This window comes from Zalophus californianus, chromosome 5 (genome assembly GCF_009762305.2).
Source record: "Zalophus californianus isolate mZalCal1 chromosome 5, mZalCal1.pri.v2, whole genome shotgun sequence".
NCBI lineage: Eukaryota > Metazoa > Chordata > Mammalia > Carnivora > Otariidae > Zalophus > Zalophus californianus.
Window position 1 is genome coordinate 46822866 of NC_045599.1, and position 12412 is coordinate 46835277.

At 32.9% G+C, this 12412-nt stretch overlaps 1 protein-coding gene across 6 annotated transcripts in view; it reads left to right on the plus strand.

Moving 5' to 3' along the window:
- KIF2A (kinesin family member 2A) overlaps nucleotides 1–12412 on the plus strand; it is a 69248-nt gene that overhangs the window by 39454 nt on the left and 17382 nt on the right. For 4 of the 6 annotated variants that reach the window (XM_027604582.2, XM_027604586.1, XM_027604585.1 and 1 more), the window contains exons 2-9: nucleotides 1624–1718; nucleotides 2223–2342; nucleotides 4181–4235; nucleotides 5884–6006; nucleotides 6577–6677; nucleotides 8684–8779; nucleotides 10278–10332; nucleotides 10718–10880. In XM_027604582.2, coding sequence (XP_027460383.1) covers nucleotides 1624–1718; nucleotides 2223–2342; nucleotides 4181–4235; nucleotides 5884–6006; nucleotides 6577–6677; nucleotides 8684–8779; nucleotides 10278–10332; nucleotides 10718–10880 — 808 coding nt within the window. The remainder of the gene's footprint in view (nucleotides 1–1623; nucleotides 1719–2222; nucleotides 2343–4180; nucleotides 4236–5883; nucleotides 6007–6576; nucleotides 6678–8683; nucleotides 8780–10277; nucleotides 10333–10717; nucleotides 10881–12412) is intronic. The other 2 variants (XM_027604583.2, XM_027604587.1) reach the window with 1 other exon arrangement.

Here is a 12412-nt window from a genome sequence, read left to right on the forward strand (position 1 = left end):
AAACCTCCAGCTAGTGACTGAGCATGGTGTGGATACTAGGGGTATTTCCATTTTGGCCCCGTGTGGGACAGTTCTAATAGGCAGTCTTTGCTTTGGAGCTCCCTGCTGGGTTGGCCAGCACTTTGTCAGATCTGTGTCAGGGTCTGAGTCTCTGTCTGCTCCGTCCTATTTTATGTCCCCTTTCCTTCACAGGTTTCAGATCTATATCACAGTGTGAAAGTTTTCCATGCCTAGTCCTGTTTTACTCCCCCTTTTATCTTTCACAGTAAAACTCTTGTCCTCCTGTCTCAATATCTGCTTCCTGGTGGACCTGACTGACACATATCACTTCTGGTTGTTTACCTAATTTTTGCCCATATCAAATTGCAGTAAATATTACCTAATTTTCCCTTTTTAAAAGCCTCTCCCTTGAATCCTCCCAGTATTTTCCAGCTTATTTCTTTCTACCCCCAACACCCAATTCGCTAATGTCCACTTATCTCAGTAAGTGCCTTATTATTACAATAACATTGTTTGTTTTACATACTATGTAGCTGGGGGGTTGTTTGGGTTTTTTTTAGATATTTAAAGAGGTATAAACTAAAGGTAAATTATTGATGTCCCTAGGATTTCATTCAGGAAATACATATGAAAATTCCATATGTTCAGCATTTTATTAAATAATATGTAGATGCGGATCTATAACAAATAGTTTCTATCCTTCTTTGATTAATAAGTGGGTGGGTAAGATGAAAATAAATAAGTAAAAAATACACAAACACTTATAACACTTATTGATCTGCTTCTAGGAATTTGTTGCAAAGAAATAATCTGACAAGTGTATAATGACACATGTGCAATAGTATTCATTGTAGTGTTTATAATAGCAAAAAATTGCACATAACCTAAGTGACCATCAATAGATACGAAGTAAGTTGTAATAAACATAATGGAATATTCTGTAATAATTAAAAATAATTACTTAGTTCTACGGTTATTAACAAGTAACATCCACAGTCTGTTAAGAGAGGGAAAACAAGTTAATACATTAGATATAAGGTCCTCTGTCTACAGATGGTAAGTACTAGGTAGCTGCCAGAGAAGGTAAGGTATAGAATAGGTCTGGATAGGCAGCATGCAGAAAGACAATATGTTAGATTACATTTTCCAACCTTTTTGGACTTAGAACCCTTTTCTCAATCTTATAAAAATAATGTCAATTTGTATAATACATGATAGTGGTTTTTACATAGAAAGTTTTATATTAGTATAAAAAATTGGTTTTTGAATTTTTGTTTTGTTCTACAGTCAGTGTCAGCTCATAGTAAGGAAACTTTGTAATGATTAGAACTATATAGTGGTATAAAATTTCAGACATTCTCTGCCATTGTGTAACCATTTTCCATGTTTGTTGAAAATACACTTTCAGTCTAATCCAGTTTCTTGAGTTCTGGTCTTGACAGCACATTGATTAATGATTGCATGGACAAAGTTCATTCCCTAATTGTGTGAGAGTGTGGAAATCCCTCGTAAGAAAACTAGTATCATGGTCTTCCAAAAGTTTGTAAGTTATAAAACTGTATTTGACATTGTTTAGGAATACCATAATTTATGGATTAAAATGTATATTTTATTGCCACTTAGGCCGAATACATCAAGCAATGGTAACGTCTTTAAATGAAGATAATGAAAGTGTAACTGTTGAATGGATAGAAAATGGAGATACAAAAGGCAAAGAGGTATGATCACTGGGTTAAAATTTTTTTATTTTTTTTTTTAGATTTCATTTTTAAGTAATCTCTACACACAGCATGGGGCTCAAACCCATAGCCCCAAGATCAAGAGACGCATGCTCCACTGACTGAGCTAGGCGCCCCAATCACTGAGCTAAATTTTATTTCTAGTCCTGCAATCAAGGTTCCAAATATAAAACAAAACTGAAAAGTATATACTTTTTTATATAGTACATGTATTCTTTATCATTTCTAGAAAACCTTTCAAATGATTAAAACATTTCATTCAAAGAAAGATAGATTCTTCCTGCACCTTGTAAGTAAAAGAACCACAAAATGCTGTCTTAATAGCTGTCCTAATATGTGGGTTGCAACTGTAGATAATTTTGTTTTTAAGGCAGTACTATTCATGAGGCTGAAATCATTTGACAATCATTGTGTGTAAATTTGTAAAATAAAAGGTTAATTGTCAAAATGTACTCTAAAGATATATGCATTTTTTTAAAACAGATTGACCTTGAGAGCATCTTTTCACTTAACCCTGACCTTGTACCTGATGAAGAAATTGAACCCAGTCCAGAAACACCTCCACCTCCAACATCTTCAGCCAAAGTAAACAAAATTGTAAAGGTTAGTAATGAAAATTTAGAGTTAGGGGTGTGTGGGGTGTGTGTGCGTGTGTATTTTCTGGTTTGAAATGAACAGGCTGTGAAGAGTATATTTTAAGTATTAGTTTGCTTTTTTTAAAAAAAACCTGTAATTCTTTCTGCCACCTACATGCCATGTTTATGCATACATTCTTTCAAGGATTGAGGTTGTCCAGTTCACAGTTACAATAATTATTAGGTAAAATCTTAGAAATTCTTTCCTGATTAGGATTTTTCCTAAGACTAATAGCTCCCCAGGAGATAGGGATGTCAGAACCATTTCCTTGTCAGTGTTTGTTGAGGGAATACATATGACTTAGATAAAGAAAGAATGTTTATTATTCATAATAAATTCCCACTCCAGTAGTCTTTGAAAATAGTAATTCTGCTATTTATGTTTATTAGAGAAAGATGGGAAATGATAGAGAACAGTTTAACTACTTCTGTATTATCTGTGAAGATAAACTTAAGACCATGCTATATATCCTCTCTAACAATTTTATCTTTATAAAAATAAAAACCATGCCATTTTTATTACTTTAAAAGATAATTCCTCTTCCTTCCTATTGAAATTTCTCACTGTTAAAATTGTGTATTAAAGTGCAGCTCTTTTGAAACCAGGTAGTCACTCACAGTTGTTGAATCTGCAGTTCTGTGTGTTTAGTTCAACAAGCATTTGTTAATTTTTCTACATTGTTGATTTTATCACAAAGATGAATTACATGACTTTAACACTAGAGGAACTTGGTGTCTTACAGGGAAGACATACATCAGTATCCAAATATCATGTGATAGAAGCTTAACAATATCAGCAAAGCATTCTACCTTTTAAATTATGCATGTGAACATAAAGCAGATTTTCAGTTCATATAATTCAGCATATTGAGTGTCACTGCTTAGACGTCATTAGTTATGACTTGTAGATGGATTGTTTTTCATATTTGGCTTCACAGCTGTGAATGATGATCCTTCTTCGTATGTCATTAACAACCTTTGCTATGCATTAAAATCACTTATAGAATTTTTCAAAATACTGATGCCTTGTCCACTCCCAGCAGTTCAGTTTTATTTTCTCTAAATTGAGGCCCTCGCATCAATATTCTTTTAATTACTATTAAAATTACTATCTGATTTAAATGTGCAAATGTTCTCTCTAGCGTTGAGAGCCATGACATTATTTGATACCTTTTTTTCAGGTGAATAAAATGAAGTCTTGGTAAATAAAGGATAGGATCAAAAATTTGCTGCCCTAGTCTATGCAGTTCCAAGTCTTTGAAAGTCTAAAAGTCTTTTAGTATAAATGACAGTGAGCATTATCCTGGTATTTTGATGTTTAAGTTTAATAGTTAGATCGTAGGTTGTCTAAAACCAGTATTTTATTGATTACTCTGACATCCAAAGATGAAATGTAATACATACCTTTGAAATGTATTACATGGTTTTAGCATGGTGGCTAAAACTATACCCTTTACTGAAATAACTTCTCTTTGCTTCAGTTTTCTCATCTATGGAACCAGAATAATAATAGTAATGACCCCATAGGGTTGTTGTGAAGATTGAGTGACTTAATATGAGCAGTGCCTGCCTCGTGCTAATTCTGGAATATTGCATTTTCTGGAGAGGTGGTGGGCAATACTCACATAAAAAACTTGAATACTGATGGCATTAGTAGTAATTATTAGAAGATTATTTATAGTTTTTCTGTTTAGTTTTATATTATGTTCACCTACTTTTGTTTAATTAAAGGAAGCCCAAATTATGATAAATATATGAGGAGTAAAGAGAGAAAGTACAGTGAGCGTTTTTATTTTTCTCTTGCAGAATCGACGGACTGTGGCTTCTATTAAGAATGACCCTCCTCCAAGAGATAACAGAGGTAAACATTTATCTATTAATTTTGTCTATTAACTTTCTAGTATGGCCCCAGCAAGGTAAATCAAAGGTGAATATTACCCTTGACACTATTATTCATTTATACTTTATATGGCTAATTTGAAGATTGGTATCTTCTTGGTTTCCTAATACAGTAATGTCAATAATAGGGGCACCTGGGTGGCTCAGTCAGTTAAGTGTCTGTCTTCGGCCTAGGTCATGATCCCTGGGGTCCTGGGATCGAGTCCCACATGGGGCTCCCTGCTGAGCAGGGAGCCTGCTTCTCCACCTGCTTCTCTATGTGCTTCTCCCTCTCCCTCTGCCCCTTCCCCGACTCACGCTCTCTCTCTTTCTCTCTCAAATAAATAAATAAAATCTTGAAAAAAGTCAATAATATAAAAAATGATTTATTAAGGTAAGTGATGAATATGAAACTCTGTTATATGCAATTTTTGATTAATCTCCTTTACCCAATGACTTTGCAGATCTGGGAAGAGTATCATGAGAAAGAGAGGAATGGGGCAGTAGTCAGTTCATTGAGTTCACAGGAATAAATCTAATCCCATTTTATGTGACTTTCTGGCTAACAGTCTTCCCAAAAGATTCATGGGTAACTTGGGAGTCAGCTAAAGAAAAGTTGAACAGGGACAATTTGCAGTTAATTGCGGGTCTTCCGTGTATTTTCAGCAAGGAAATGTAAAGCACAGTTAATTTCTTTTCTACCCTTCAGCAATTCAGAATTGTAATTTCTGGTGGTGATGTTCCTCTGTACGTGGGGCAGGACAGGCAGTAGGTATTAAAAGAGAGCTTGGAGGTAGAGGGAAAGTCCTGCACTTTAAAACTATCCTTCCCTTCAATCTTTTGAAAATTTATATTGCTTTGTAAAATGTGGTGCTTATATTTTACTTCATATTTATTTTTCCACTTTTATAACATATACATTGGGAAATTCTCTGCTGAAAATTTGCATCTTTTGAGGAGCAAAGAGTGGATTTGGAATTACAGGGAGGGTCAAAGGAGTGTTTTTTACTTTATGTACTTCAGAATTGTGTAAATTTTTCAAAATGACAATGCATTTAAATTTAAAATTTATATTTTGCACACTTAAATATATATATTTGGGGGGGCCCTTTTAAGATTTATTTATTCATTTTAGAGAGAGGGAAAGCTCAAGCGGGGCAGAGGCAAAGAGAGAGGGGGAGAGAGAGAAAGAATCCTCAAGCAGACTCCCTGCTAAACGCAGAGCTGGACACAGGGCTTGATTCCAGGACCCTAAGATCATAAGCTGAGCCGAAATCAAGAGCCAGCCACTCAACTGGCTGAGCCACCCAGACACCCCTGCACACTTATATTTTTTAAATGATTATTAAAAGTCGAGCTTGGCTTTGGTTTTTACATAAATTATTCAAATTGAGTTTTGTAGCTAAAATTACATTGGTGGAACCCAAGTCTCTGCACATATTACCTTGAAAACCTCTTGGCTTGTTAGTTTATTGAACAAAATTGATTATTACATATTCTCTTATACCCACATAAGTAGAAAACTGACAGCTCATAAGTATCAGTTCTTTTGAGATATCTCTGTTCCTTTTACTAGGGTTCACCTTTACTGATTTTCTGTTCTGAATTTAAAATTTTTATTTCACTTGCAGTGGTTGGTTCTGCACGTGCACGGCCTAGTCAGCTTCCTGAGCAGTCTTCCTCTGCACAACAGAATGGTAGTGTTTCAGATATATCTCCAGTTCAAGCTGCAAAAAAGGAATTTGGACCCCCTTGTATGTAAATCATGTATCGAGGATTCAGTCATTTTAGGCATACATGTATTCTCTCTTGGTCATCCTTAGAAGTCCCCAAATGGTAAAGAGTCTAATTATAAGCTTGATTGCAGATTTCATTTTACCACTGTGGAAGATTTTTTTTTTTGTTAGTTTAGTCTGTTAATTGGGTTTTGAAATGTATATTTTGGAGAAAATTTACAAATACAAAATTATAACAATATTTCACTTGCTTTGAATTTAAAATTCTGGTCAGATAATTTGACAGATGCTATGGAAGTATTTCTTATACTTCTCAATCCTTTCCAATTCATACATCTGTGATTGTAAACCAAGAGATGACATGTATCAATATGTTAAAGTCATTTTTCTTGACTGCTATCTGTATATTGTCCTGTTCCTGGTTTTGTTAAAGCAGCTCATAAGTTCACATAGTTGTTAAAGGCATGCTTTGTCACTGTGTACCGTTTTTTGGGTGTATGTGGTGAAATTATACATAAAATTTTTGAGTGTAAGTACAGTACTGTAAAAAAGACAGCTGAACTTCTACAGCTCATCTTCTTCTTTCAGCACGTAGAAAATCTAATTGTGTGAAAGAAGTAGAGAAATTACAAGAAAAACGAGAAAAAAGAAGACTACAGCAACAAGAACTTAGAGAAAAAAGAGCCCAGGTTTGTAACAGAAACACATTTTGTTTATGCATGAACTGAAGATGTAGATGGTGTCAGTGAAAGTGATTTGCTTTTGAAAAAGTAGTTGAGGCATTCAATTAAAGATTTCAATATAGTTCCTTTAGTTGAAATCTAAACTGATAATAAGAAATAATGTAAACTCTTGTGAAAATATGTTACCGTAACAGATTTTTACTACATGTACTTTTCACGTTTTAGTGGATATGTGTAGCCCTAACATTTGTTCCATTTTGAATAATAATCCATTGTGTTACAATTCTAACGCAGCCATTATACCTTTCAAGAATAATAAGACTTTGACTTTCTGAAAAGATCTAAAAATATATTCAGAAGAGTATCTAGTTAAAGTAGATGATTATAAAGTAGACGATTATACTACAAATTTTATTATTGTTTTTCCATGGTTAGTAAATCCAGCATATCACAATGAAAGGGGAAATTCTTTCTGTTTTAATTTATACTAGATATTAAAAGTATATCTCTGTTGTGCCTCTCATGTTTCCTTTAGATGGTAACAAAACTTTTTACTAACAATGGAAAAATTTTATAGAAGACTGGTCTTTTATCTCTATATAGCTCTTCACCTATTAGAAATTCTGTTTCTGTGCATATAATTTCTCATGTGCTTGTATTATATCTATTATATTCTTAGAACTTGTTCCTCTATTAAAACGTCGGGATTGTTTCTTTATTTAGAAGTATATTCAAATGCCCTTAATTGTAAAGATGTTGTGTTACGGAATTAGGAACCAGTATAAAATTCAACATGAATAAATCAGGTTATATCTTAAAGTGATCTGAGAATGGCCAGTTGGGTTTTGAAATAAGTAAAACACAATACAGATAGATCTACTGATACTTAGCACGGATGCCACCTGGTGTTTCCTGTGGGAACTTCATAATATTTTCATATCTCTTTGTGATCCCTTAATTTTAACTTTACATTCACTTTTTCCATTGACATAGTTGGTGTTGTTTCCTAAAAGAAAGTTAATTGAAAGTAAGTTTAACAGTTTTGAAATTAATATTCAAAGCAAATCTTCACATGGTGCATGAAAAAAATCTAACTTCCTAGAATGTTTAATAATTTATTACTCATGGCTAAGAGAGGCTGTTAACTATTGATACGTGTGTCTTAATCTGAATTTTCTCAGTTTTGAAGCAAAAAAGTAAATTGCAGTCAACATTCAGTAATTTGAATTTTAAAGATTTCAAAAATTATCTTGTCTTTTGATTCCTTTAAGTCCTGTTCATTTGAGGTGGTTTTACCATGCCTTAGGTTTTTAAATTTTTTTAGCGAGTCAACCAAAACAGAAAATGAACATAAATGAATCTCTATTTTGACTTTGCTGGATAACTGGATTAAGCATGGTGAAGAAAAATCTGATTAAATGAATTTTTGTAGAATTTCAGTTTTTCTAGAGTTCTTTATTGATGTTTAAGATGAGCACTATTTCTTGCTTCATTTTCTAGGATGATTAAGTCATATGTGTAACAGATGAATTTTTGAAATAATTCAAGGGTGGTTTTAATGAGGACTGTTTGGTTTACAGTTAACAGAATGTATGTAGACTAACAGAATTATGTATTTAATATGAAATATGATTACTGGGCATATTTTTAATCCTGAACTCTGAAACTAAATTTTATGATGCCTCTAGTTTGAGTTTGGGCTTGGCAATGACACAATCTCCTGATTGATTGATTGATTGATTGATTTTTTAAAAACTTAAAAGTAAAACAGACACTCCACAACCTATGAATTTAATTTTAATTTGCAAACCATATTTAATTTGCAACAGGGGCAGCTGGGTGGTTCAGACACTTAAGCGTCCGCCTCTTGATCTCAGTCAGGATCGTGAGTTCAAGCCTCACATTGGGCTTCATGCTGGGTGTGGAACCTACTTAAAAAACAAAAACATAAATGCAACAATATCCATTATTATAATGTTAATAAATGATGAATTTTCTCTGTCTCCGTGTAGGATGTTGATGCTACAAACCCAAATTATGAAATTATGTGTATGATCAGAGACTTTAGAGGAAGTTTGGATTATAGACCATTAACAACAGCAGATCCTGTAAGATTCTTTGTAAACTATTGTTCTGGAATTTTTTTGTGCTGTAAAAAAACAAAACAAAACATGTTCAGTGCCCACTTAGTACTGGATTTAGCTGTGTAGTGTTTTTTTTTTCTTTATAGGTGTACATTCCCCATGTTTTAAGGTGAAAATCAAGAAATCATTCACATTTATGCTTATCTCCCATAATTTGATTTATCAGACATGCTTCCCACAGAGATGTTCTTTTCAAAGCAAAGCCTCTCTGTCTTTGATAGAGCAGAACAGCAGTTAAAGGAATGATGTCAGAAGACCCATTCTCCTTTCTGACCATCACTGAAACTTTTATCCCAGTTCCAAGCTTATTTCCTCTTTGATTTGGGCTATAAATTCCCACTATCAAACTAATTTACTATTAGTTAATTTGTTATTTTTAAATAAATGTTAGTCTGGCTTTTTAACAGTAAGTGATGGCTGTTGAGGACCATACTAGACCAGAAATCTCGTGCTCAAAACATATTCTGCTTCCCTATTACTCAACTACTTTCCTCTTGAAGAATGAGAATTTTTTGGACAGGGATTATTTTGTGAGTAATTGATACTTAAGAAAAATAATCCATCTGACCTAGCATATACAGAATACCTTGGGTAGATAAAATACATTTGTGTCAGGCTGATGTACTGTTTAGGATTTCAGAGAGTTGTTGTTCATAATACTTGTGTGTATAGTTTAGTCCTTGCTACCCTACATGTATTTAATCTACTACATCTGATTGGCAAACTTTTTCTTAAAAGGCCCGGATAGTAAATAATTCTGGCTTTGTGAACCATATGGTCTTCATCACAAGTAATCAATTTTGCCTTTGTAGTATGAAAGCAGTGATAGGTGATATCTGAACAAATGAGTGCAACTGTGTCATTAAAACTGTACAAAAGCAGGTAGTGGGCTGGATTAGGCCCGCAGACTATATTTTGCCAATCCCCGTGTTATAGATTTATTATTAAAAGGGAAGTATTGGGAGCATAAATTTTATGAAAAAAATATTAATGTATAAGAATTGGCTATTATAAAATTGTTGGAGTTATTTTGCTCACCAATAATCTGAGAATTGCATTTCTTGCTATTCTTAGTTATCTTTGTCAACACCTTTCCCTTTAATCAACCTGACAGTACACTACTTGGTAGGAAATTTTGCTTTTGTTATATGCAGCATATATTGAAGTAAGGCAGCTTCTTAATGTGAACCTTATGCTACTAATAGGAACAGTAGAGGCCTCTACGAGTTATTTCCTAATTGTTTACCAAATAACAAAATGAGTAATTTTCCATTATGCTCAGAATTTTAGAAATCATGGTCTTTTAACTATTAAAATTTGTACATCCTAATTTGTTTTTTAAGTTTATCCTATTTATGCAATGCATAAATTTCTAAAATCTCTGTAGGAAATATTGCATAACTGACTTTTCAGTGTTTTATATAACACTGATAAATATTGAAATAAAATATTTTATTTCTAGATTGATGAACATAGGATATGTGTTTGTGTAAGAAAACGACCACTCAATAAAAAAGGTATGACGCTTTTTGAACTTTTAATGAAAGGTTGATTTTGTCCAGTTGGTATTTATTTTCATGATAGCAGAAATTAAATTCGTTTGGAAGAGTTAAATATAAATCATTTTATTTGTACATAATCATTATGCAGATTTCTTTGGTTAGATCTGTTGATTTGTTATTACTCTATGAATCATTCCATTTCTGGTTCTTCACATAAATTTTGATAGTATTTTTTTTTTACTTGGTTGTTGAAATATGTCTTCTTGAATGGCATATTTATGAGATTTATATTTATAGAATTAATATTTCTATTAAAATTCTTACTACTTTTTTAGAAAGTACTTATTACATTGAAATGCTGTGAAAATTACTGGGCATTAATTTTCATTTATTCTTTTAGAAACTCAAATGAAAGATCTTGATGTAATCACAATCCCTAGTAAAGATGTTGTGATGGTACATGAACCAAAACAAAAAGTAGATTTAACAAGGTACCTAGAAAACCAAACATTTCGTTTTGATTATGCCTTTGATGACTCAGCTCCTAATGAAATGGTTTACAGGTAGGTAAATTTGTTTTAAATAACAATTTTGTTCTTATGCTGTATATTTATCACCACCCTGAACCTTGCATTGATCTTGGCATATCTCTCCAAAAGTGGCAATATGCTTTTTTATTTTGAGTTTAAACAAAGGTTATGGTATAAACACAATAATGAGTATTACTATTTGTTCTCTTTAGTGTTACCCCAAAATCATAGTTTTTATTACTAATATACACATATCTCATACATTTTATATATATATGGATAGGAAATTTCTGGAGAATGTAGGCATTTTCTGTAGTTCTAGGAATTTGATGTACTTAGAAGGGGACTTTTACTTTTTGCTTTTTAATCTCTGTTTTAGTAAAGAAATTTGGAATATTTGTTATATCCTTAAGTTTCTAAACCTTTATTTCACATGTCACCACCATGTAAGGCAAAAAGGAAAAAAGGTCTGTAAACCTACTTGCATTTGCCGAGTTTTTATCATCTTTGAGCATTGGGATAGTTGTAATACATGAAATTCTATATGTTCACTTACTCAACTTATAAATAATTCAAACTTTACAAGTATTACACATTGATATCCCAAAGTTGAATGCCAAATTTAGATTTTCATACATAGTTTGTAAACATTGCCTTCTAATTATAACAGGTCAGTTTTAACAGCGTGCTATTTTAGTCTATATAGGACTGTCTTGGCAGTTACTTGAATGCTTTTTCTTGCCTTTTCATTTTATAAATATGGCTGGAAAACAAAAAGAGTTAATAAGAGTCCTAAGAATTGAAGACTTATTAATGAAATATTGAGATCAGCTCCATTGGGCTTAAGCCAGTAAACTGGGAGTTCAGTTGTAAAGAAAGAGAAAATTAAAGGAAGTGTGAATGCTAAATGGTATTATGAAGAATTTGTTTTAAAAGGGAACTATTAATATCAATTGTGTATTTTTTTTTACCCGAGAATAAAGTCCTCTTCTTACCCCTACTCCCTTCTCTACTTCCACTCCTGCTTCATAAAATAGTCTGACTTTATAATTATAAGGTATGTTTCTCTGAATATGCTAGATTTAGTAAACATTCTGTTTTACCTTATATATATGCTTCTTAACTTTACCAATATTGATGCTATCCCCTTTATTTAGCTTTGAGGAAATTCGAGGTAGGCCTTTTTTTGTCTAATCACTCTGCAGACTCATTCTCTACTTCCGTTTGACTACTTTTTCCTGCTCCTTTTGTTCTGTACCTTTTTCAGTTGTTCCTTTAAAAAAATTCAGCAAAACTGTATAAAATGTTCCGCATACATTATTTGAAGCCTATATAAAAAAAAAAAAGATTTGTTTCCACAAACTGAGGGTTGCTGGAGTGGTGGGGAGTGGGAGGGTTGGGGTGGCTGGGTGATAGACACTGGGGAGGGGATGTGCTATGGTGAGCACTGTGAATTGTGCAAGACTGTTGAATCACAGATCTGTACTTCTGAAACAAATAATGCAATATATGTTAAAAAAAAGAAGATAGTAGGAAGGGAGAAATGAAGGGGGGTAAATCAGTGG